The sequence below is a fragment of the Xenopus laevis genome, chromosome 3S (genome assembly GCF_017654675.1).
Source record: "Xenopus laevis strain J_2021 chromosome 3S, Xenopus_laevis_v10.1, whole genome shotgun sequence".
Taxonomy (NCBI): Eukaryota; Metazoa; Chordata; class Amphibia; order Anura; family Pipidae; genus Xenopus; species Xenopus laevis.
Genome location: NC_054376.1, coordinates 52,966,423 through 52,993,708, shown reverse-complemented (window position 1 = coordinate 52,993,708; position 27,286 = coordinate 52,966,423). Strand labels below are relative to the sequence as shown.

The following is a 27,286-nucleotide window of genomic DNA, read 5'->3' as shown; positions in this document are numbered from 1 at the left end:
ATGCCTACAAGGTCAACGTATGGCAAAAAATGACTATTTTCAGCATTTATATGGCATATTTTTTCTGGCAACTGTGCTTCAGTGGCTGCAACCAAAAAAACTGGGCAAACAATGTCTACAAGGTCAACGTATGGCGAAAAATGACTATTTTCAGCATTTATATGGCATATTTTTTATGGCAACTGTGCTTCAGTGGCTGCGTCCAAAAAAACTGGGCAAACAATGCCTACAAGGTCAACGTATGGCAGTTGTTTAAAGAGAACAGTAGATTACTAGCCAGCAAAGCTACCTAAGCTAAAATGTCCCTCAAATCCCTGCAGACTTCTGTCCCTCCAATACAGAGCAGTATCAAGCAGATTACTAGCCAGCAAACTTACTATCATCTGTCCCTGAAATCACTAACAGCTCTCCCCCTACACTATCTCTTCCAAGCACACACAGGCAGATTTTTCAGATACATTTTTGCCCTTGATCCCCCTCTGGCATGCCACTGTCCAGGTCGTTGCACCCTTTAAACAACTTTAAAATCATTTTTCTGGCCAGAAATGTCTTTTCTAGATGTTAAAGTTCGCCTTCCCATTGAAGTCTATGGGGTTCGCGAACCGTTCGCGAACCGCTCGCATTTTTGCGCAAGTTCGCGAATATGTTCGCGAACTTTTTTTCCGACGTTCGCTACATCCCTAAACATCATTGCCGCAGGTCTTCTCATAATTGTTGTAATAACACTATAATAACAGTTATCTACTTTTAGACACTAATTCTGCAATACTAGGTGCATAGCATTATTGTGTTTTATTTATATAAAGCTAAAATATCTAGCAGTGCATTACAGAGATTCTTTTTGATAGTGTCCTGGCTGGAATCAAACCGCAAGCGATGCAATGCAGCAATGCTAGCCACTATGCTAACAGACTGCTCCTCATTGCAAAGAAAAGTATAAATAATAATAATAATAATAATGTTACTATAAGAGTGAAACTGTTTTCTGTCAGTTGCAAGAGGAGGGCAGGTCGAGAAACAAAAATGTAGAGGGAATGTTAAGAACATTTTTAACACCAGGTCTGGAACAAGTTAAGTTGAATAAAACAGCAGATACTCTATACTGTAGATCCAGTGAAATTAAATACGTGGGTGAATGTATAGGCTCAATATTCAAAAAGAATAGAACAGAGCAATTACCAATACAATTCTTGTTAACACAATTATTAAATAAATAACAGCCAACATCATCTATGAACACACTGAGGTTTTGCTGAGCACAGTGCTGTCAGCTATATGAGAAATAAACCATAACACTTTAAAAGAAGACATTTCAACTGATTTTTGTAGAAGACCAAAGCTCACATTTTTGCCAATTAACTATTTTGATCAATGAGTTTTCCAAATGTCAACTAGCTCATATTCTTTTGAACTTGTTTCAAAGAATACTGAAGAGGGTCTCTGCTTCCATAAGCCATGCCACAATAGTGTGATATATTTGTGGCATATTCAAGCCTCCTAATATCAATTTTGTTGTTCAACAAAAACAGAACATAGAGAATGAGTATCTATGGCATATCTCTAAAAAAATATACATTAATAAAAAAGATTAAAATCATCACTCACCCTCCATTTGTCTGGATTTCATAGAGTTTGGAAGTATCCAAGGAGTGTCCAATGATTCTTGCCTTTTTTGGAAAGGAAGAGGGGGGAGATAACATTTACATGTGAATATGTTACATTTTGTTTTCTGAAGAAATTCACCATACACAGAACACCTAATATGATAAATGTTAAGCAGGGTCAGCTCCAGGCAAACGACTGGTATTTTTTAAATCTGAAAAACACTCAAAAATACAATTATCTCTTGGTGAGTAATGTACCGGCAACCAATGAAAAACTGACAGCACAAATGTGTGACACCATACAAAAATATTTTACATGTTAGAAAAATGAGAAGTGCCCTGCCAGAAAGCTTATCCATCAGGAGAGGGAAACAGCTTACAAGATATCTGGAAGGTATAACTTCAAGTGTTCCTGCACAAAGTTGGGCAGTTTGCACATCAAGAGCAACAACCTAGTCTCCAAAACCAAACAGGAAAACTTAAATATATAATATTAAAATATAAGGGACGTATATATATCTCAAACAAATTGAACTTCTGATGACGATGATGACTTCACAGTCACAGATGTTATTTTTACATTGAATATACTGAATCATTATAGTTAAAGTGACTCTGTTTAACAATGCAACACATGTGGTGTTCTTTTTGGACAGCAAAACAATGGGAAGCCAGGGGGCACATGCAATATTCAACATAATGAAGGACCCAAACATGTTGAATCAGTCACAAACAAATATTAACAAGACATGATCCCTTAAGGAAAGATGTGATTTAAAACCTTTTCATCCATAGCTTTGCTATCTGAAAGAGAATCATGAAAAGGGAATAGATGTTAGACATATTATTGTCCAAATGTTCACGTGTTACATTCCATGTTTTCGAATTTACAATTGTAACAAGTCAAAATGATAATTTTTGCAAGACTTGACACAACAGATGAAATATGGCATGAATGAACAAAGAAATAACTAGTTTGACTAAATGTATAGGATATAGCTGGATTTCGTATGTAGAAAACAGCTACTGATATAGCATATTATTAATGAATATTTCTTTTCGGGAAAAGTCAAAAATAAGGTTGCAATACTTGAAAAATATGTAAACATATAAACATGCTAAGGGAATTTCAGTGCAAGTTTATTTATAAAATAGTCTAATAAAGTGAACACACCTTATTGTTATGGTTTTTCACCCTTTCTGAAGAAAAAGGAGCATTCCTATGTTTTTAGTTTACATCACTATTAATAAATTAGGCATGAAATGATGTTTACTAACCTGACAATAAAAAGAAGGCCCTATTTGATGTGCTATGCCATATCACATTTGATAAAGTTACTTCCTTCACTTATGTGCATTTACATTAATGATGAAAAACAGCTGACTTTTTACATAGATATACAGTAAATACCTCTCTAGTATATAAATACACATTTTTAATTGCATTCATTGCATTAATTTTGACTCAGCATGTGGCATATTGGGAAGAATTGTCACCTTCACATCACCTGCTTTTGTTATATAATTATAAATTAAGTTATAGAACAAAATATAATTTATCAAATTTCTTTACTAATGTTGAGAAATCAAGACAGCTTAGCAATAGGTTTCTTCTTTAAATGAAATAAATATTCCAGAACTGTTACAATAGCTAATTCCATTTGCATTTGAAGATCCTTTTTTGTTATACTCTAGAGGGGAAACATTCAAAGTCAAATGCTCGTTGCTTAAATGCTTACAGAATTGTAATAATTCAGAAACAAAATGATTTCCATGATAGAAGCATAATATTTAGTGATAAAGGATGGTATCTTCTATTTAGAAAGTACCAACATATTCTGCAGAAGTGTTGTGGATAGTAAATCACGTATTAGTCAATATGACCAGTAGATAATAGTCCACATACAATCAATATAATTGCAACAATACTATAACTTCAAATAAAAAAAACAAACTTTCCCTTTTATTCCCCTTTCCCAAAGACAGGTCCATTTTAAGCCCCCAGGAAAAATGTCCCCAGAAATGTCCCTAGTAATGTCTTACAAATGTCCCCATTACTAGTGAATTTTATCCACATTTCAGACATATGATTGATCAACAAAAGTGCCACTAAATTTGTTTTTAGGAGAAGCTCTTCCCACTGCCGCACAGTCTCATAAGAAGACACCAGCTTGTAAATTCACTACAGAAATAGAACTGCTTTTATAGAAGTGGCATAATAATATAAATCATTAATTTAAAGCCGCACAGATCTATTAGTTCTGAGGCAAAATTATTGCTACAACAGATTTGCCTCAATATATGGTTTAACCCCATGTACAAAGTAACCAGAAATGAAAGAATTGAGGATGTTCCTGCAATCATGTGAGTATAAAGTGGGCCAATTTAATATCCCCACATTTCTGAAAATCTGGTATTTTAGCACGAGTCCTCCTTCAAACATTGCTTCATGTATACAATATAGTGAAGGTATTTTTAAGATGACTCAATACATCAATATATTCATATATCCTATAAATGAGACCGCTTCCCCCAGCCCTAAACCTTTTTCTTTGTAAGACAAATGGTTTTGTTAGAATCAGTTCTCCCAGTATGTGTACATACAGTAACTTGTAAAAATCACTATATGATATATTTAATCAAGACAAATGTAAATTCTACCCTTCAGTATCCATGCAACATTTCTACAAAACAAATAGCACTGAACAACAGACTAAGGGCTGTTTATAAAATAAAAATAAAAGTCCAAATGCTGAAAATGAAAATTGAGACATTAAGGGGCATATTTATAAAGGTTCAAATTTCAAATCTGAAAAACGTTGAAATTCCAATTCAAAAAGACCAGCCGAAATTAAGTCAAAGCTTTTTTTGGCCGTATAGGTCAGTTTTCGATCCACATTCGGCCGAATTAGAATCGTACGTATCGAAGTATAGGGATGTCGCGGACTGTTCTGCGGCGAACTTGTTCGCGCGAACATTGGCTGTTCGCGTCCGCCGCAAGTTCGCGAACGTCGCGCGACGTTCGCCAATAGGCGTTCGCGTCAAAATCGTTCGACCATTCGACCATTCGGTCGAATCGTTCGAATCGAACGATTTTCGAATGTTCGAAGTTCGCAAACTGTTCGCGAACTGTTCGCATTTTTTGCCGGTGTTCGCGAACGGCGTTCGCGAACACATTATCGGCGGTTCGCTACATCCCTATCGAAGTAATAGCGCGTTCGATTTTTAAAAGTCCACCAATTGACTCCAAATAGGTTCTAGTAGGTCACTCATAGGCTAAAACAGCTATTCGGCAGGTTTTAAATGACAAATGGTCAAAGTAGAGTTTTTAAAGAGACAGTACATGATAAATTACAACATTATAATTTTTCAATTTTTTTCAAATTCAGATTGAATTTGGACTATTCCCTAGTCAAAGTACACAAAAAATAGCTTGAAATTTCAATTTTATGAATTCAAAAATTCACCTCTAGCTTTGATAAATCTGCCCCTATAATATTCCTCTTGCAGATTTTGATTTCTCATACAATTTTCAGTGGACCATAAAAAAAATGGTGCAAAATCCAAGGAAAATTTAAAATCAGGGAAATGTATTATGCATTTGTGGGGCCACAAAAAAACTGTGAAAAATTAGGGAAAGGTTAAAATCAGGGGATATAAAATTTAAGTTTTGTTGTATATGAAATAAATCAAGAAAAAAATTTCTAAATCAGCCACTGCAAAGAATTTCCCACAGAAGAAGACAAACAAATGTAATTTGTAATGTCATCACACAATGCAGTAATGTGAGTCTGCTCAAAAGTTCAATCAAAACCCAAATTATGGCAGAGTGTATCTTTTTCTCCTTCTCTCAACTTTACCACCCACAATATAGAAAATACATGTTTTTTCCCGCTGGAAAAACAAAGACCAATGGCCCTGAAATGCAGGTACAAGCACCACTGAGAAAGGAACCAGTCTGTATACTATAAGTCCATACCCTAGTTGTGTTTCTGAAACCTAGTGGGAAACTTGCAGCACTTCCATGTAAATGTAAACATCTGAAAAGAAATGAAAGGTATGACATTCTACATCTCTCTCTTAGGATTGTATTTTTTATTTTTACCTCTACAAAGATGAGATGAAATAACTATGTTGCAAACAAAAGTATTGCGGTGGTTACTTGGAGCTGCAATAGTATTTTAAACTGTGAGGGTCATGTAATAAAAGGTACTACGTTTGCCCAGGAGCAGTGGCCCATAGCAACCAATCAGAAGGTAGCATTCACCGGTCACCTGTTTAAAAGCAAACATCCTATTGGTTGCTATGGGTTACTGCTCCTGGGCAAACTCATTATTACAATATACACTCCTTTCCTAAGCATATTTTATTATGTCAGCAGCAGTTCATTATGCTTTGCATTAGTACATGATGAAATGCATAACACTGACCAGAAAAAAAGCAAGAGAGGCTGATACCTAGTAGATATTCAGAATGCTCTCCAGATTTAAAGAATATGATCAACATTCCAATGCCAATTTGATTAGATCCCTAAATTTATAAGAATGAATAAGTAATACTTTACTGATTAAATTATGATTATATAAAATATCACTGAGGGAGGGGGGATTCACAAAAGTGATAATACTGACACAAAATAAAAGTGGTGATAGATTTATGGGATTTCCTTCCATATTCGGGGGGGGGGAGGGGCAACACAGCAGCTCTGTAGTTCTTGGGCATGATGGGGAATGGGCTGTGTTCTGGTACAAAAACTAAAATTTGCCCAGTTAGATTTTAATTCCTAATTAAAGATCTATAATATATAATCACTTCAAATGCTAATATTACCTCATTAAACTAAATATATGTTTTTATATGTTATGTTGGCAATAATCTACTGTTATATATAAAAGTTTTATATATAAAAAGAAAACTTGTTTTTTATATATAAAACTTTTTTGAATTCCCACCCAGAGGAAAGTGAAAGGCACAATAAAACTGCCACATACAATAGCATAACAGAGCACTCTGATTTATCCTTCAAATATCAGGTACATTTTAAAAATAATTTATACGCCATTCCCTACAATGAGTTTTTGTGGATATCTGGTAAAAAGAATACTGAAAAAATATTTACAATATCCTAAGCAGACAATAGCTAATGCTCCCCCATTAAACAGTGGCATATAAAGATGCAGAACAGTTTAGAACATTGTCTTTGGTGGAAATATTACAGCAATCCCCTTTATAGGAAAACTATACCCCTGAAAAATGTAGGTCTCTATAAAAATTTGTTTTATAAAACAGCTCATCTGTAAAACCCTGCTTCATGTAAAGAACCCATTTTCATAATAATATACTTTTTAGTAGCATGTGCCATTTGGGTAATCCTAAATTTAAAATTGCAATTTTTAAGAAAAAAGGGTCACCCTGCACACAAAACAAACCATACATGTTACCGTATATACTCGAGTATAAGCCGAGTTTTTCAGCATCCAAAATGTGCTGAAAAAGTCTACCTCGGCTTATACTCGGGTCAGCGGGCAGTAGCTGAGATTGTAGTCACTTTTAATCATTCCTATACCAACAGTTCACTTGGGGAGAGACTGCAATATCCCACAATGCCCTCTGTTGGTTATATGAAAAAATAACAGTGCGCCCTCTGTTGGTTATATGAAAGAATAACAGTGACTGCAATATCACACAGCACCCTCTGTTGGTTATATGAAAGAATAACAGTGCGCCCTCTGTTGGTTATATGAAAGAATAACAGTGACTGCAAAATCACACAGTGCCATCTGTTGGTTATATGAAAGAATAACAGTGCGCCCTCTGTTGGTTATATGAAAGATTAAAAGTGACTGCAACATCACACAGCGCCCTCTGTTGGTTATATGAAAGAATAACAGTGCACCCTCTGTTGGTTATATGAAAAAATAACAGTGACTGCAATATCACACAGCGCCCTCTGTTGGTTATATGAAAGAATAACAGTGCGCCCTCTGTTGGTTATATGAAAGAATAACAGTGACTGCAATATCACACAGCGCCATCTGTTGGTTATATGAAAGAATAACAGTGACTGCAATATCACACAGCGCCCTCTGTTGGTTATTTTAAAGAATAACAGTGACGGCAATATCACACAGCACCCTCTGTTGGTTATATGAAGGATTAACAGTGATGGCAATATCACACAGCGCTCTCTGTTGGTTATACGAAAGATTAACAGTGATGGCAATATCACACAGCAACCTCTGTACATGGTAGTGGGACAGTGGGACAATGCACACAGTAATCCGTTTGGCAATTCTCTGTCACCATCAACTTTGCAAAGAAGTCCGGTTGATCGCTGGGGGATCGCTTTGGCAGAATGTGCGCGGCTGGGAGACAGGGCTGTAGTTGTGTCTAGGCTTATACTAGAGTCAATAAGTTTACCCAGTTTTCGTAGGTAAAATTAGGTACCTCAGCTTATACTCGGGTCGGCCTATACTCGAGTATATACGGTAGGTCAAATGAGGCAATTAACGGGCAAAGCTCTGTCTTTTGATTCCACACTTCTTCCTGTTACAGTCAGAGCTGCAGTATTTCTGGTCAGGTGATCTGTGAGGCAACACAGAGTCCATCACAAAATGGGGGCTCAGTAAATATTGACCTTTTACAGCTTTTATACATACATATATATATATATATATATATATATATATATATATATATATATATATATATATATAAATATATATATATATATATATATATATATATATATATATATATATATATATATATATATATATTTATATATATTCCATTTTCATAAGGTTTTCTAACATGCCACTTAATATGATGTAACTAGCTTTTGCTCAAGTATTCATTTTGGGGGTATAGTTTTCCTTTAAACTGTAGACAGGTATATATTCTGTGTGCCAAATGCTCTGCTGAGGTATATACCACAACTTATACACCATAATTTTATACATCCTAGACTAAACATACATTGAAAATACTTTAACAGGAATACTAAATATTTAAATAAATTAGCTCTCTTTTTTTATTAAGCAAGATAGTCTTTTTTCAATGACCAAGGTATAATTAACTGATTTACCTGTTTAAAAGCAACATCTTACTGGTTCCTATGGATTACGGCTACTGGACAAATGTAGTGCCTTTTATTACATGTGGAGTTATATTTCATATGAAGGTGTAAAAATAAATGCATAAACTAATGGATCTTGTAGCACATTCTACACAGATTGATACCTCAGTGTAAGACAAGAATACTCAATCATGAATACATCAAAAATTATATACATAACCTCATCTTCACAGTCACTTTAACTGTATCTTGGTGCAAGTGAAAAAATCATTAGATGGAAACAAATACAACAGAGACTGACAGCACCTATCACAACTATGGATAGATCAGGGCTGTCAGATCTGTAAAACAACTGTGCAATCTATCCTGGCCAAAAAATGCTTGATTGATGACAGAACTTTTGACTATCCTGCTGCTACCTTATCACTACAAATTGGAAGCTGCTAAAGTACATCTATCACCTGTTCATACCTCTGCTGAATGCACTATGGTAGCTAAAGGTCATGGTCACAGTCAGAAAAGTCTATTATCTACAGACATTGCCTAGGATAGAAATTATTGGCATTGAGGAGAAATGCTGGGACAAATTGGTAAATAACAGGTCAGACTTCATCTAGCTAATCATCTTGTTTGTGCAGAATCAATACAAATCATAATGATGTGCATCAGGGCATTTTAAAAGTGAATTGGGTGAAATTCCATTTCCACTCCTATCTGTCATGAATACACTATGTTAGCTAACATAATTGCTATTTTATTTTTAGCAGTATTAGCCTAGTTGTTAGCATGATAATAGTGCAAAAGAAATTTTGTCCCTAAGTATTAATTTAAAACCTTAATATTAAATGTGAAAAAAGTCTAAATAATTTATACAAACCACAAAATAATCTTACAAACAGGGGCAAGAATGATTTAATTTGAGTTCTCCCCCATACAAAGACTCTAGAAAATAAGGTATAAACTATAAAGCAGTGCCTCAGCTAACTGAATTCATAAACATGAAACAAGACACAGATACAGAAAGGGATTAGTTCAAGAGAAGTTGGGTGTCAGGGCAGAGTTCTAAAAGAAATATACAGTACTTAACTCAAGGTATTATGTTTACTTGTGGTAGAGGGAAATAATAAAATAAAAGGTGCTTGAGATGTCTTCTGACTGTCTAATACAGTGGTCCCCAACCAGTAGCTTGTGAGCAACATGTTTCTCTCCAACCCCTTGGATGTTGCTCCCAGTGGCCTCAAAGCAGGAGCTTATTTTTGAATTCAGGCAAGTTTTGGTTGTATAAAAACTAGGTGCACTGCCAAACAGAGCCTCAATGTAGGTTGACAATCCACATAGGGGCTACCAAATGGCCAATCAGCACTTATTTGGCACCCCAAGAACATTTTTCATGCTAGTCAGTGCTCCCCAACTGCTTCCAATTCTGAATGTTGCTAACAGGTTCAAAAGGTTGGGGATCCCTGGTCTAATGTATCTAAAGTAATTTGGTTTTTATTTCTGAGTTTCAGCTGTGCCTTTGATTGGCTGAAAATATCATAACTGGTGTCCAATTGTCATGGGATAATTGGATTTTCTCTTTCCTATACAGTTTTTTTGATTGGATATCCTCGCTCTCACACCTTTTCTTAGCAGTTCTTTCTTTGAGGTCAACAGAAGATGATCTTTAGGCAGAGACCAAAAGAAGATGTGCACCAGGCAAATGTCAACTCATCCAGCAATTTCACAATTGAGTTGCTTCTCTATGGCCAGTGCTCAAAAGTTCAAGAGGACATAAGGAGGATTTTAGCAGAGAAATAGAATACAAAGTTCTATAGGCAAGACAAAATTAGAACTGCCTCTACAAAAATAAGGAAATGCCTACACAAAGATATAATAATATATAATAATATAATATAATATATAATAATATAGATATAGATATAGATAAAACAAAACAGATTATACAATTAGAGCAAAACTAAACACAGACAACATGCTCTGCCAATTTTCAGGACAAAAGTGTAACACGGAAGTAACACTAAAAAAAAATCTTTCTTCAGTGAGACATTAAAATGAGACTACCGCGAAACAGGACACTTAAACAGGGCACACCATGCTCCCTATGAACTCTGAAGATACAAAAAAATGAAAGGGACAACAAGTAACAGAAACCAATTTGGAATTCACTCATCCCGAAAAAACAAGTTCTCTTCTCAACAACAAGAAGATTTGACCATGGTTCATCAAACGCATTCATCAAATCATTATCCTAACAGATCAAGTAAACCTTTACCACTTGAGCTCTGCTGGTTTAAACAATGAATAATGATTAAACAAGAACATTGACAATTTCAGTTAGTGGCAGTAGATTTAATAGACACAGACTCAGAAGAAATTTTATAGGGCACTTCATCAGATTACAAAAGTAATACCGCAACCCTGAATCTACCCTAGAATTGCCATAAACAATCTGCATTACTCAATGAAATAAACAGCTGTGGAATAAAAGCTGTGTAATTGGTTTAGCGGTTATTGTGGTGGTATAAAACCCCTACCATAAATTATGAAATAAGATGGATTCAGACCCAAAATGTAGTGCAATATGTTATGTTGTACTGATCATCACTGCAGAACAACATTTTGCTCTTGGCAGTCTCTATCATAAAATGTAGGAAAAAAGGTAAGATGGAAAGGTCGACATTTTGAAATCTGAGACTCCTTAATAACAGAGAAGTATGTTCTCCAGTAGCCTTCTATGAATGCAATGCAATCTTGCTTATTCCAAACTAGAAAGTCCTGGTACATGCTACAGAGGCTGATGTATACATATGCTGCTTGCCTTGTCTTTGGCTATAGTCACTTTGCAATAGGCTATTATTTAAATGTGTAGATGAATATAATACCCTATGACTGTCTGCATTTTGGTTTGTTGAGGGGGAGTCAAAGATTGTTGTAACCAGAAAGCAGTTTTAGTTTCATGCTAGATTTGTCTTTAGATTTTAAAGGACTGATAACTCTAAAAATTTAAATTATTAATTTGATATCAATTTATTTCTATTATTTACATGTACAAAATGTTATTGAAGCAGAATTCCTATTTTATGTTAAAGTGTATTTATTATAAGTTTTGGCTTCATTTTATCTAACTAAACAACACACCATAATACAATACATATTCATAAACTTCCTCAAAAGCCCTGCTAAAAGAAACAAAAGCAGTTTATAAATAAACAACATGTTTTCGTTCATGCACTTAATGGCCTTTCTTGTTTATTTGGAAGTGTTTGTTTCTGGTTGCATTTAATATATGTTCATTGGGATGGGGGGGTAAAGCTGTATCATAATGAGCCGCTTACAGCAAGGAAAAGGGAGCAGTGAAATGAGCTAGAATTGACATGTTACTATTTTTACTATCAATGAAAAAATGAATCTTTGTTATGTTTCATATGCTGCTGTCTCTTTAAATATCAGCTTAAACTTTTTTGTATAACGTTTTCCTTTTAGTATCTTGCTGACTTGATGTTAGATCCATCCAATATTACTGTATATCACAGACACAGCAAAGTTTTCTAGTCCTGCCTTTCTGTATAGAAACAAAGCAAGATTCACACAGCCATTTATTTCAATAAAAGATTGTAAAACAAAGCACTACATAATGCTATAAATGCTTTTTGATAGATGACACCAAAGCAATATCTGTTCTATTTAGAATATCTGAACATGATATTGTTTCATCTGACTATCTTTGCACTTCCAAGCTAAGCTGCTTTGTAGAAAAGACAGCAGTGGAATCTCTTTTTAATTCTTTTAAAATTAAATAAGAATGTGTCTGTTCATCTTCTACATGCAGTACTGGAAATCCTGGAAATCTGGTGGCATTTGATGCTATGTTTGGCCAAACTTCCCCTGCATGTACACAGTGCTACAACAAATATATGGAGCCAATGCTTTGCTCCCTCTAGAACAGAGGTCTCTACTCAGTCGAAGACCCCCCTCTCCATCCAACATTACATCAAAACATCAATGTTGTTGTGTATTAGCCTTCCTTTTGTAGTTATAAGTATATGGAGGTCAACTCCAAGTCTCAGATCCTATTAAGCCATTTCCACCTATTGCTTCAGGTCATTTTATGTGGTAGCAACCCCATACTGTTTGGAAACCACTACTTTAGAATGAACATTATTGAGAACATATTTATTAAAAATACAAAAATTCTTATAAAATAGAATCTTCTAATTTTTGTTTTCTGTTTCCTTCCTACATGCCTAATTCCTTAAATTACAGAATGTCTAGCTATAATAGTGATTAAACAGTAGATACTGTACATGTTTACATGTGCCTCACATATATATCACGGTCCACTGAGTATCCGCACTCCAAGGCACACTGTTGTAGCTTATCCAGCTGGGGTGTACGGTTAAGATATATATAGAAATTTTCAAAAGAACCAGCACTCCCATATATAAAATATTTGCTTTTATTTCTGTTGCATTCCAACGTTTCGGTCCCTGTTGGAATCCTCTTTGTTGGAATCCTCCTTGAGAAAGGTCCCAACAGGGGACCGAAACGTTGGAATGCAACAGAAATAAAATAAATATATATATATATATATACACACACACACATATACACTAAGGGGCACATTTACTTAGCTCGAGTGAAGGAATAGAAGAAAAAACACTTAGAATTTCGAACTTTTTTTGGGCTAATTCGACCATCGACTTCGACTTCGATTCGAACTATTCAAACTAAAAATCGTTTGACTATTCGACTATTCGACCATTCGATTGTCTAAGTACTGTCTCTTTAAAAAAAACTTCGACCCCCTACTTCGCCAAGTAAAACCTACCAAACCTCAATGTTAGCCTATGGGGAAGGTCCCCATAGGCTTTCTAAGCTTTTTTTGATCATTGAAATTTCGTTCGATCGATGGATTAAAATCCTTCGAACCGTTCAATTCGAAGGATTTAATCGTTCGATCAAATGATTGTTCCTTTGATCGTTTGATCGAACAAATTGCGGTAAATCCTTCAACTTCGATATTTGAAGTCGAAGGAGTTAACTTCGACAGTCAAATAACGAGGGTTAATTAACCCTCGATATTAGACCCTAAGTAAATGTGCCCCTTAGTATAGCTTTTTATTTATAAAAAGTTTGCACTTTTTTTTTTTGCGTGTAATCTCTAAAAAGTAGACAGTTCTAGTTTCCATACTGATGGTTGATTACCTGTTTGTTTCTATTGGCACAACATTTCTTACTGTCATGGTTTCTTTGAATCAGGTATACAGAGGAAGCAGACCTTGTCGCTGCATGGGGCCATATGAGGCCCTAATTCATATATATTTTCAATAAATATTGGGTGAATAGTACCTCTATAAATTACCTGTATGCATTACAATAGCTTTTTGCTGGCAGCACAGGCCCTCACATAGAGCTGCCACAATACTAATGAATAATAAGTCAGTGAAATAATCAAAGCACAAGAGTCATTTAAGAGCAGATTGTGTGAAATTAGAGTCATGGCAGTAACATCACCCACTTTCTATTCATTCCTGTGGGATTAATCAAATGATGAACGTTCACTGATTCATAAATACGCTTCTCAAAATCCGATAGGAATGCATAGAAGGTGGGTGAGTTTTTGTATTCTGAGATTTAATCTCACACTTTGCTAAATCAGCCCCTGAATATCTGGTTTTCAAGTAATGTAGATCACAAAATGTATATTAGAGTTATAATGACTTCCACTCTTTTCCTGCTCAGCTAGGACATGTTTAAAAATATTACATACTCTGGCTCTTATCAAAGATACAGGGAACATTATAGCTACTGGCACCAGCTAGAACATTAAACTGTATATTTTGTTTAGAAAATCCATTCATCACACATTAACATAGCATAACATAGAGTAATGGCTAATTTAGTGAAAAAATATGCAATACACTCTTAAAAGACCTATTAATCAATTGCAAAATTAAATTTATGGTTCACTTATAATGTATATTTGTATAAAATTATCATATCCATTAAGTAAATCTTATCCACTATTATTAATCCATATTGCCAGTCTGTCTTTTCAGCTGAAATCCTTATTAATTTAATTTTCTGTCTTTAGATACTCTAAGGAATCTTAAGGCTTTTTCAATGAATTAAATAGTCTAGAACTGCCCTGTGTACTCTACAATGGGCACAATTTCCATAGGACAAATGAAAACACTTAAGCTGTGTAGTGATGGGCGAATTTATAAGCCAGGCGCAAATTTGCGGCAAATTCCCAAGATTCGCTGCCAGTGAATAAATTCAAGAAACCACCGCGAAAATTCGACGGTACATTTGCGGATGCAAAATTTACCTACAATTCACTCAAATTGCAAAAAAAAAAATTACTATAAGGGTGCTTCCTTCAGAGCAGCTCTTCTTTCGTTGCAGTCAGTTTAAATTCGTTCAGCCACAGGGGAGAGCAGTAAGAATAGCAGTGTATTGATTTAAAGGGGCCTGTACTGACACAGAAGCATTAAGTGCTGACTGCGGGTGGAACACAACATGCTGCATTCCACCTTTGTTTGGAGCTTAGACGCTCCTCTGTGTTACACGGGCCCTTTAAAAGAGTTATGTGCATTCCTTATTGAGGAATTGAGTTTGGGAGATTGTAACCAAGAAGCTGGTGGTTAATACCTGTCTGTAAAATTAGAAAAATTATCATTATATTGAAATATTAGTGGCATGTATAGTAAGTGACTGACTATTGCCCATTAGTGGCATGCAAAAAAATGACTTGTCTGAACTTGCAACATCCTTATTCTAATAAATATGTAATAGTTAAAATTAACACCAGTATCATCCAATCATAATTTAAATTAGGCATAAATGTGCAGTTTAGTGTACACATGCAATCTTTATGTGTTCTCATTATAAAATTCTCTTATTCTGTTGCTCATCTGTGTGTATCACTACTGTACTTAAATGGCTATTAATTAGACAAAACAAGACAACTACTGGTAGATGTTGTACAAGAAATATGCTAATCCTGTTGCTAAATACAGACATCACACTGAGCACTCCAATTTCCTATCTCATACAGTACATTATAAGGGATGATTAAGGCACATTTTAATTTGCTATTAATGCAATTTTTAACATTAATGCACATTTGATAAAGTGGTGGTAAAATTTTGCCTACATTAGCTATAGTATATTGGAGGAAGATTAAGTGCCTGATTGATTATGTGCTTGTGCTATATCATTAGAAATACTACTGACTTTATTTACAGTATATGAGGTAATTTATATTGTTATAGCTTAACTCATTGATCTCCAACCAGTGGCTCGTGAACAACATGTTGCTTATTAGCCATTTAATGTTGCTCCAAGGGACCTCATTTTTGAATTCCTGGCTTGGAGGCATAAAGATCTCAAGGGCTAATATAACTTAAAAAACATTACCCCCTAAAAGATCTCAGGCAATAAAAGTATCTACAAAAAGTTTAAGATATCAACAAAAGTGCTATGACTAAATACAGCACACAATTTTACAGGGTACTGAATTTTTATTTTATTTTCTATTTCGCAAGGGATATTACAAAGCTTCCAATATATACCCAGCCTTAGGCAGGCTACACTGACAACTAAGCTGTCAACTGTAGCTCTGACTGAGCTCATGCAAAATTATACCACATAATGGTGGTGATATCAGCAAATAAACCCCATAATAAAGACTTCTGTGGGATAGACTTACAAATCCACAGTGGAGCTTTTTTCCTACTAATCTGATTTATTTAAGTCAGTCAAAGATGTTAATACAATACTTTCCCCATAACATGTATGCAGTATACCCTACTGATACACTAATGAATAGTGGAACACCTTCACACTTTGAGATGAATTCACAAATGTCCCCCTAGGACAATTCTTCCCCAGCACTTTGCTTGCTCCTTGACACTTTACCTGCTCCTGAGCTCACCCACTCATGTCCCTGTCTGAGACATGAGTGGGTGATTTAATTGTATTATTTAATTGTAGAGCTATTGTACATGTGTAGTACAGATAGAACAGCAGTATGCACTTATGAGGGTCTTTACCCCAGCAGCCACAAAGGTCTTGTCCTGCAACAGTTAAAGTGAAACAAATACCCCTCTACTTATAAGGCAGTACCTATGCTAATGTTTGTTTACCTCCTTAAACAGTCAAAGCATGGTGGATTGCTCCTTTTTGCTCTCTGCTAGGTCTTACTTATATTGATAACTTATAACTTACCATGCTGGTGATGACATCAAAACACATGCATTGGGTTGCAGCATTTCCCACTAGCTAGCCCATGCATGCAATCAATTCTAGACCAGTATAATTCTATACTAGGCTTTTGTCTTATGTTATTTTGACAGCAGCATCTATCATGGAGGGTTAAAGGAAAATTAACCACAGCTACAGAAAAATGTGCAGAAACTATATAATTAAAAATCAGTTTCTTAATGTTTCTATGTCTATGACAATTATAAAGAAATTGTAAAATGCAATCTAAAATCCCCACTCTCAGTTTCTCCCTTTATTGCTTCCTTGTGTTTAAGACAGAAAATACTTACTGTATCTAAAGATAGGGGGAATAGTTTACCAAGAGCAATTGCCACAGTTCAAACTATAGTACAATCCTTTCCTACCCACAATAACATACAGTACAGCTGCTGACTCAACAATACGAAATTCTACATTCTAAATAGCAAGGATAGTAGAGCATTTTACAGGAATGCTTGCTTGAATGCAGATCAGTGAGAATATCTAGGTCACATACAGTACATTGCTCCTTGAAAGCTGGCTTTTAAAAAAAAACACCAAGCAGCAGAGTATGCTTCTGCGCATGTTTGTTATCTTCATAATGGATTGAAGTCTCACAGTCAAGGAGGTAATATCTGCCTTCTCAGTCAGTTGCTGCAGGGCTGTTGCACTTAAAGCTGTAATTAACATGGATTTTCAAAATAAATAATGTCAGCACTATTTCTTCTTTGTCCGCAGGAGAAGACTTGTGACCTAGATGTTATCTATTTATGACATGTTGACGTTTCGATTATGTTGCAGATATTACAAGATGCAATAAAGGGCAATAGTCAGTCACTTACTATACAAAGGTATTGATTGGTTTATAGGGGAAAAAAATCAGTCAACAGAACAAGATGTGTTCCCAGTGGCATATACTCAAACGCAACCAGTTGAAATTTAACGTAAAGGCTTTGGGGTTTATGTTGTGTATTAATGTGAATGCTTTATACAATTGTTTTTAAATTAGCTGATTTAAACAGTCTACAATGGTTCTAATAATTGAAGATGATAATATTTCTGTGAAACCAATAAAAACTGGGAAATCTCAAAATGGTGTCTTTCCTACAGTAGAAACTGTCATCAGCTATTTAATGGGAGTCATTTGTCATAAGGCAGGGAGTATGTTAGACTAACGGTGCTTGTGCTCTTTAAACTCAGGCATTCCAGAACCACATTATTTGCACCCCTTCATCTAGCAAGTGCTAACTAATGCAGTCTAATTCACAAAAGATGCACCATTTGCTTTATATAGCATTTTTCATATTATTTCGAGGAATTAGAAATGTACTACCTAAATGATGGATAGTTTACACCTACACTATAAAATGTAATGCTACACATGCATTATTACACTGCAGTAATATATTTTCGGTTAGGTCTCTTTTTACCAATATTAGCAACTGTAGTGGAATTAGAAAATATCAACATATTTGCAGAATTGATGGATGGAAATCACATACAGAGCTTGGGTTTAGTTAAAAATATATATATATAAATATTAAGATACTGAATTTCATATATACAAAGGATGGAGCTTCGAATATAACTTGAAATATATCTTTATAATTATTATTCCCGAGAAAATTAAACATGTAAGGTTATGTTTTAGAGATGTGTTCTCTACCTTGACAAGATAGACTCATGATACCTGAATTAACATCCAGGGTTGGCCTGGGCCAGACCTGCTCCCTGCATTGAACTATTACCGTGGCCCCAGCTGTGATGCTGGAAGAGAAAATGTACAGGTGAGAAGGCCGCTGGTGGGTTGGAGCCTGGGCGCAGCTAACCTCCAATGGACAGATCAGCTTACCAGATCAATAAAGTAAACTGGGCCTCTTGAAGTCCCAGATGGTATTATATAGTGAATAACGTACCCCCTATTGTAAAATATAAGGACATTATGGGGCCGATTCACTAAGCTCGAGTGAAGGATTCGAATGAAAAAAATTCGAATTTCGAAGTATTTTTTTGGTACTTCGACCATCGAATTGGTTAAATTCGTTCGAATTCGAACGAAATCGAACGAATCGAACGAAAAATCGTTCGACTATTCGACCATTCGATAGTCGAAGTACTTTCCCTTAAAAAAAAACTTCGACCCCCTACTTCGGCAGGTAAAACCTACCGAAGTCAATGTTAGCCTATGGGGAAGGTCCCCATAGGTTTGCTAACCTTTTTTTGATCGAAGGATTTTCCTTCGATCGTTGGATTAAAATCCTTCGAATCGTTCGATTCGAAGGATTTAATCGTTCGATCGAACGAAAAATCCTTCGATCGATCGATCGAAGGATAAGCGCTAAATCCTTCGACTTCGATATTCGAAGTCGAAGGATTTCAATTCGAGGGTCGAATTTCAAAGTATTTTTAACTTCGAAATTCGACCCTTAATGAATCTGCCCCTATAAGTCACTGGCCTTGTGCTTTTATATGGTCATGGAACATGGTAAGTTTTAATATCCTCATGTGTCCAACAAGGGGTACTTTATTTATTATAATACACACGTTTTAGTGAGTCATATGACAAAAATGGCATCACTACTGACCGTTTATAACTGATGACATCACTAGTCACTGTTTATAAGGAAATAATTTACAGGATATTCATGGCATTTGTGTATTATAGGAAAACTTATACCCTTAAAATGAATACTTAAGCAACAGATTATATTATATATATATATATTTAAGTAAATCTTGCCCATTTACATCTCTTGCCTTGAGCCACTATTTCGTGATGGTCTCTGTGCTTCCTTAGAGATCACCTGACCAGAAATATGGCAGATCTAACTTTAAAAAGAAGGGTAAAAGTAAAAGACAGAACTCTCTCTGTTAATTGACTCATATGACCTAACATGTATGATTTGTTTGTGTTCACCATGAAGACTATGATCCCAGCCCTTATTTTTTTAAAATGGCAACTTTCTATTTATGATAACCCAATAACCCATACAAATTAAAATGGCATACCATATTTTATATACTGAAGTTATTGCACAAGCCTGAAGGATTAGCATCTCTATAGTAATAATTTCAAAATTGTCACAAAAGTTTTGCATCTTGGATTTTGTAAGGAGTGTCAGTGACACACAAATGCTCAGTGGGCTTTGAGCAGTTGTTGAGAAGCTAGACTTAGGGGTCGCTGTAAATCATCAAGCAGAAATGAGATTTGTCATAAAATCTGAAGCTACAGGGCTGATTATTAAATTCTGATTTTAATTGCATTTTGCTGGTTTCTGAGTTGCAATGTACCAATACGTATTTAATAATTAACCTTAGATTTATATTGTGACATTTATTTTATAAATATTCAGTATTTGTCTGTCACCCCTAAGCTCAGTAAGTGAAAGCAGCACAGAGCATGTGCAGTAATTCAACAGAAAACAAGATGTGGAGCAACAGGGTCATTTTGGAGGCACATATCTTCAATACTACAGAGCTGTGGTTACCTTGGGCTGGTAGAGAAGCCCAAATCATAGGTGGTTATTTACTAAAATCCAAATTTTTCTGGTCCGGGTTATATTTGCAATATAATATTGGTACTGGAGTGTAACTAAGGGTCTCTCTGTGAAACCAAATGGTGCCTGGTCTGGCATGATGCTATGCCTGGCTATGTTATCAGTTCTTATCTAAATGTTCAGTCTTTTCAACTCTCTCTAGAAATATTGTATTATTAAAGTTGTGTACTAAAGCAATGTTCCAAATTAGAGGGAGAAACTGCAGAGGTATGTTTTGTTCTAAACAATATCAGGTGTAATCTAATAAAACATTGGTTGCTTTGAGTTGCTACACCACGGCAAACATTTTGCCATTCATTCCATTAACCATGGGAGTTAATTAAGAGTAGCCATTGAAGGTTATGATCTGGAAAAAAATTCTCTTAAATTCAGGCTAAACAGCCCTAATTGGAAACATGGATTTCTTTCATCTTTGCATTCTTGACACCATCCCCAGTTTCAGAAAAGCATCCACTTCTGAAAGTCTATTTTGAGCAAGCTCATTCATACAGTTTCATACACTGGCTTGTCATCTCACCAGGCAAGCATTTTCACGCAGGAGTGCATAAATATTCATTACACAACATAAACAAATTGCAGAGTACAGTGGCAGGAGACGTGCCAAGAAAAACTTGCAAATTAGATAAATACAACTTAAGGGCATCGATGCACGCAGCCTTTTAATTAAGGCTCATTTTCTTTTCATAGATGTGACTTTAGGTAAAAAGAAGATTCAATATCTTTATTTAAGAAACAACTTTTTCATGTTACTGTTTGTTTGAATTGACATCACACATAAAAATTCAAAGCGGTCTTATTGTCCCTGAACAAGCTGAAAGAAAGGTGTTTAAAAACTCTATGGGGGGAATTCACAAAAGTGTCGGTAAAAAAAGTAACCCAGAAGTGGCGGTCGACAAATTTGTAAAATGTCGTATGAACGGCAAATTCACAAAGGCAGATGTTACCATCTCTGAATGTCTCGTAAGTCTGACAATTTTCTAAAATGTCGTATATCTTTTCATCGTACAAACGACATTTACCAAGACTTTTTAAACGACAATTTGTCTGACATTTTCATTTTGGAGAGCCTAAAGTGTCTGAAAAATTGTCGGTAAAAAAAATGAGTTTACGAGTAATTCATAAAAATGGCGGGAAAAGTGGCGCCGAAAAAACCACGCCCACTTTTAACGACACTAATTCAAAAGTGTCGCACATGTCGGAAAATTGGCGGAGAAATGCTCTGTGAATTTGTCGGCTGTTGCTACGACACTTTTTACGACATTTTAAAGACATTTTTTCGTTCCCGACACTTTTGTGAATTCCCCCCTATGACTTATTAATATTTGCACATTTGTAACCTAGATTCCTATTCCTTCATTGTAGCGCTATGGCAAGATAGACATCTAAATATCCCACATGAGCCTATATGTCAACTGCTCAATACATAATGTATTCATGTTATAGATGCAAGTGCAAGAGCACTAAGGAGCAGTAACAGACGTATATTTGGCTATTATTAAATCATTTTACTTTAGCATGAAAAGAATTATGAGTTTTCGAGACCCAGTCATAGACCCAGTAACATTCAGCTTGTAAATCTAATGCATTCAACAATTGTGCTCACTGCCTAACATCACCAAATACCTGGCAGACCTCTAGTTTTCTGGATGTTCTGACACTGGAGAGCATAAAGCATGGTATATATGAGCCTCTTTCTTAAAGCAAGCAATTTGATCTTAAAAAAGTAATTACTAGATTAATCTCACATCACAATTACAATGGCTATTGTACAATGGGCAACAGTCTACTGCCATGAATAGCTACTGTACCCCAAAACATCTTTAATAACATAATTAATTAAGAAGGTATTCTCTGTCACTGTGCTACCATATAAGTGATACAGCAGATGCTTTGATAATATGCAATATGTTGGTGGGTGCATTTCAGTAATCTTCTCTTCATACCATGTCACCAAGAATTGGAACAGGAAGGAGAAATACAGTATGATAGCAGCAGGGACAAAAACCTAATGGTGTAGTAGATTTATATTATAATTATGGCTTTTTACACACATATGCATGAAATATTCCCTATGAATTATGGGAAACATGTCTCCCATAGCTCAAGTCTAGAAGCTTTGCACAAATATAGGAAGGGTCTGAGTTGCCCCGTACAGATAAGGCTCCATGGTTCAGTAGCAGAAAGAGTAGCATTTTGAAAATGTTTAAAAACAATTACAAATATTCATTATGAAATAATTGTAGATATTTTAGTAACAACATCAGGGATTTTAAATCTGTAGTCCATCTGGATCACCCACCAACTGGTACAAAAGCTGGAGGATAGAGACCAGCAGGCTAGTCAAATGTAGATTTGTTTCTAAAATTTGGAGCCCAGTCCTTATCCTATGCCCCATACTTCTTCATGATTAATGCACCATAAGCAAATATTATTTTGTTTCAAGGTTTTTTTTCTATTGACAATATATGTACAGTATCATGAAATATCAGACTCAAAAGAACAAGAGAAAAAGAAAGAATATGCCTGTTAAGCAATTAAAAGTTTATTTTGCAAATCCAAAACCGGCGTTTCAAAAGGTTCAACTGGGAAACTAGCATGACACATGACAAGTTTTGGCAGAAATTTCAGCATACCTAAATGTTTCTCAAAAACCAAATTGTGAGCACTTTACTCACTGCTGGACACTACTAATTCCTTCAAAAGCAGAGTCTCACTAGATACAGTATATGCCAACAGTTGTAAATACATTAACACCAGAACATAAACTCTGCTTTGAATTTTGTAAAGTATAACCTAAAAGCTTCTATATTATTCTTAGTGGCTTCTTTCCAAGTCTGTGAGCCACTTGTGTTTCAATACAGCAAGCACAAGATGCATATACCAAGCCAACTATATTCATTTAATTTGAAATTGTTATAGATTTATTTCTACTTGGCAGTAAGTGAGCAAAAGTATTAAAACTGCAATCTATCTAAAAACTAATACAAATCAAACATATGATGAGAATTTAATGTTCCTTCTTATTATACATACACAAATTATACCTGCAGGAATCAGCCCACTCCATAAACTGATATAGACTTTTTAAAATTATTATTCTGTTTTTAAAAACGTCCTTATTTTGCTACCATTGTCTTTTATTGATTCGAATATGTTGGAGGTGGAATTTTGTGGCTCAATCTCACTCTCTTTTTATCTTTTGTGTCTTCCTATTAAAGGAAAACCGAAGCCTAAAAAATGACCCTATAAATGTTCTAGCTATTCTGGCCCAGAGATACAGCACCCCTCAACAGTGAAGGACCCTCCACAGCAAATTCCAATTCTTGGCCTTTTAAAATAAGCAAATGGTCAGGGTTAAGTAATTACTAATCTAAACTGCAAGAATGATGACACTAAAGACTACAAACTTGGCAAAATCAAGCAATAACAATCAGCTGCAAGGGCAAACAAGGAAGATTTTGATGTGTATTAAAAGGGGTATAGATTCACTAATAGGAGAGGGTAATTGTTTACCCAATTTTCCAACCACTGGTTGGTCTTCAGTGCTTAACAGGATATTGTTTATTGGACAAAGAGTCCAAAAAAAGGTAAGTTGGTTGAGAGTATGGAAAATCTCAGTTATGAAGAACGACTGGGCATGATGGGTTTATTTGCACTGAAGAAGAAGCTCTTTAGGGGAGATATGATAACTATATATAAATATATACATGGTGCATACAGTAAACATGCTTTACTTTATTCACTAACACATTTTTCCAGCAAAGGGTATGCATCAAGGTTAGAAAAAAAGAGGTTCCTAAATGTTGACATGTATTTATTTGTCAACCTAAATAAGTATGTTACAATGGTAATATGCTTTTAACCTCCTCCTTTAAGAAAAAGGTAGATACCAACAACAACATGTAATAAGTGACCAGCTCAGCCTAATTAGGAAAAACAATAAAGTGTTGTTGCAAGGAAGGACCTATATTCATGTAAAATCATACCTTGCAATTTCAGTGGTTTCAGATAAAAATTTGCTCTATACGGATTATATTTAGAGGTTTGAGCATAGCCAGAACCAGGCCAAGTTCCCATGGGTGGGGTGTGGGATGTCAGGGGCAGAATAGGTGATGTTTCAGTGTGGGTCTATGACATCACGTTGTCCCCGCATCGTTAACATCAAAGTTCCGATTTTCTAATTTAGAAATCTGGACAGGTAGATTTAGGGCTTGATTTATAAAATGTTCACCCATATGCCACATGACCCCCCCCCAAACACTTGCACGCAACCCGCTCCCCCATACCCAACCTGCTCTGCTCGCACAGCCCCACTGCTCACCTCCCTCATCTTTGCAGCTTCATGTTTGCAGGCACTGGAGACTGGGTGGGCGGGAGATTCAAACAACTTTCAAATCTCCCGCCCAGTCCCCTGTTCAGATGTGGCCAGCGGGCAGCATGTCGCCCCCCAGATCTCTGCTGCCCTATTCCTGGGCCTGGGCAGATTTCATCCTGATCCAAAACCTGAAAAGGCAAATATCAACTAAGAAACGAAGAACTAATAAAAGTATATTATTAGGAAAGCCGGCAGGCCGACTACACTGTAATTTTGGGGTACAACTTAACTTTCAGGGAACATAACTTAACAGTCTATATCTAATAAAGGCACGTATATACAATAAATTTTACCCAGGTGCAGTAACCTATAGCAACCAATAAGATGTTTGCTTTTAAATATGTGACTAGCAAATTCTACCTGCTGATTGCTTGCTGGGTTACTGCACCTGGACAAACCTAAGGGCATGTTTACTTACATTGGAGATAAATATCTGGAGAGATTTCTGGAGATGTTGCCCATGGCAACCAATCAGCAACTATATTTCAGCCCCCTATAAATTAGAAAACAAAAGCAAAGATCTGATTGGTTACAAATGTGGTAACCAGTTTTGATGGATTTAGCACAGCTCTATGTGGCAAAGAATTCAGTCTTGGAATTGCACAGCCCACATTTATAAATAATATGTCTTACCACAAGGAAATGGACAGGGTGACATTATTATATTGTTATATTATTTCTCTGTTTTCTATTGAAAAAAAAGAAACGGGTCCATAGAGCTTAAATTCTGCTAATTACCGCCATATCAAAGTCTTTCTTATGCATTTGCTTGCTTAGTATCTCTTGTACCCACAGGAGCAATTTGGAAATGTACAAACTGACGGCTAAACATTTTCATTGAATATAATATATGCAGGTTTGTTTCAAGTTAAAGCAAGAAACAGAGGGGAAGGTGTTTGATGTATTTTCTAACTAAAAATAAAACCAATCTTTTTCATCTAATGACAATATTTCAAATACACTTGTTCTTCCATCCCGCAGAAGCCTAAGTAATTTACAGCATGTCCTTGAAATTGACTTTCATGCTCAGGTGTTTCCTCTGTTCAAGTAAACTCATTTTAAAACAAAGTTTGCAAATGAATCTATTGAACTTTGGAACATAATAGAAGCTTTTTGTCAAATATCCAGGGGCAATTTGCAGTGGAATATATAAGCTGGATAGCAAATGGTGAATATTAGGGGTATACTCAGGACAGTTCCAAAACTCTGCAGTCTAATAAATGCTGACACTTTGAAAATGCTGATGTGAGTGGCATGGCAAATATAATGGACTGATGAAATGTCAAAATAAAGGGTTGGTGTTATTCTAATATAAAAATGATTTCCACCTCATTACAAGACTCTATGGGGGTTTAGCTGTTCTGGAGAGTATACCAAATAATTCATGCCTGTATGTTTATACAATGCCCATGGAACCAAGGTATAACACATGATAAAACGATCATTTACAGAGGTAAACATCCTTTTTATACCCTTTTGCTATTTAAACTATTATTAAATAAGCAAAATTGTCAAAGCCAATAAGAATTCTTCACCCATTAAAAACACCATTGTATCAGAGAATACAGGTAAGCTAACTGACCTAAGTCTTTCTCCAGCTTCTATTCAGCTACAAAATCCATCAGCTTTAGATTTCTATATTACAAATGTTGAATATAATCAGCTGTTTAAATAACAGATTCACATTTGGGGCAGCTGATTAAATCTCAGCATCATTGCAGTAACTAATTTTTCTGTTTCCTCTGGGATCATAGTGAATGGTGACTTCTATCTGGCAGCCTTAATTAATTAATCTAAATTCATTGATAGATACTACAGGTCATTCTCTGGAGTTGCCAGAGCCTGGAAGAATTGCTCCTAATAATGAACTTACATTTGGGACAAAGCATTGATTACCTAAATTATAAAAGTATTGGCCTCTGACTTACATTTTGAATGATCACCAGAGTTTATCATACCAGCAATGAAAGCTAGGTAGGATGATAATATCCCCTCACCCACCCTGAATAAGAATGCAGAATGATCAGTTGGATAAGTCTGGTCATCTATATAAGTTGCCAAACAAACACAGAGGCCCATTTATCAAAGTTTGAATTTCAAATTCATGTGAATTTTTTTTAATTCGAATGGGAGGTAATTTAAGAAAAACATTTCATATTTGATCGAATGGTTCTAGCCCTTGAATGTCAGGAAGGCTATTGACATCTCCAAATGGCTCAATGGACCTCTGCCATTGACTTTTACATGAACTCGGCTTTTAGGTGATGAATATGAAATTAGAACTGTTTCCATGGTCGAGGTGTGACATTCGAATTTACATTCCAATAGGGGGATTCAAATTCAAATGTGTGAATTTTGAAACTTGAAAATTCAAATTTACTATTCGACCCTTGATAAATCTGCCCCATAATGAAACCAATTTACA

The 27,286-nt window shown here is 35.5% G+C and overlaps 1 protein-coding gene across 3 annotated transcripts in view; it reads right to left on the bottom strand.

Annotated features, from left to right (window-relative positions):
* The window catches only part of LOC108712323 (protein unc-13 homolog C-like), a 253,359-nt gene that overhangs the window by 216,869 nt on the left and 9,204 nt on the right, over positions 1-27,286 (bottom strand). For all 3 annotated transcript variants that reach the window (XM_041588308.1, XM_041588310.1, XM_041588309.1), the window contains exons 3-4: positions 2,386-2,408; positions 1,606-1,667 (exon numbers count right to left, since the gene is read on the bottom strand). In XM_041588308.1, the coding sequence (XP_041444242.1) occupies positions 1,606-1,667; positions 2,386-2,408 (85 nt within the window). The remainder of the gene's footprint in view (positions 1-1,605; positions 1,668-2,385; positions 2,409-27,286) is intronic.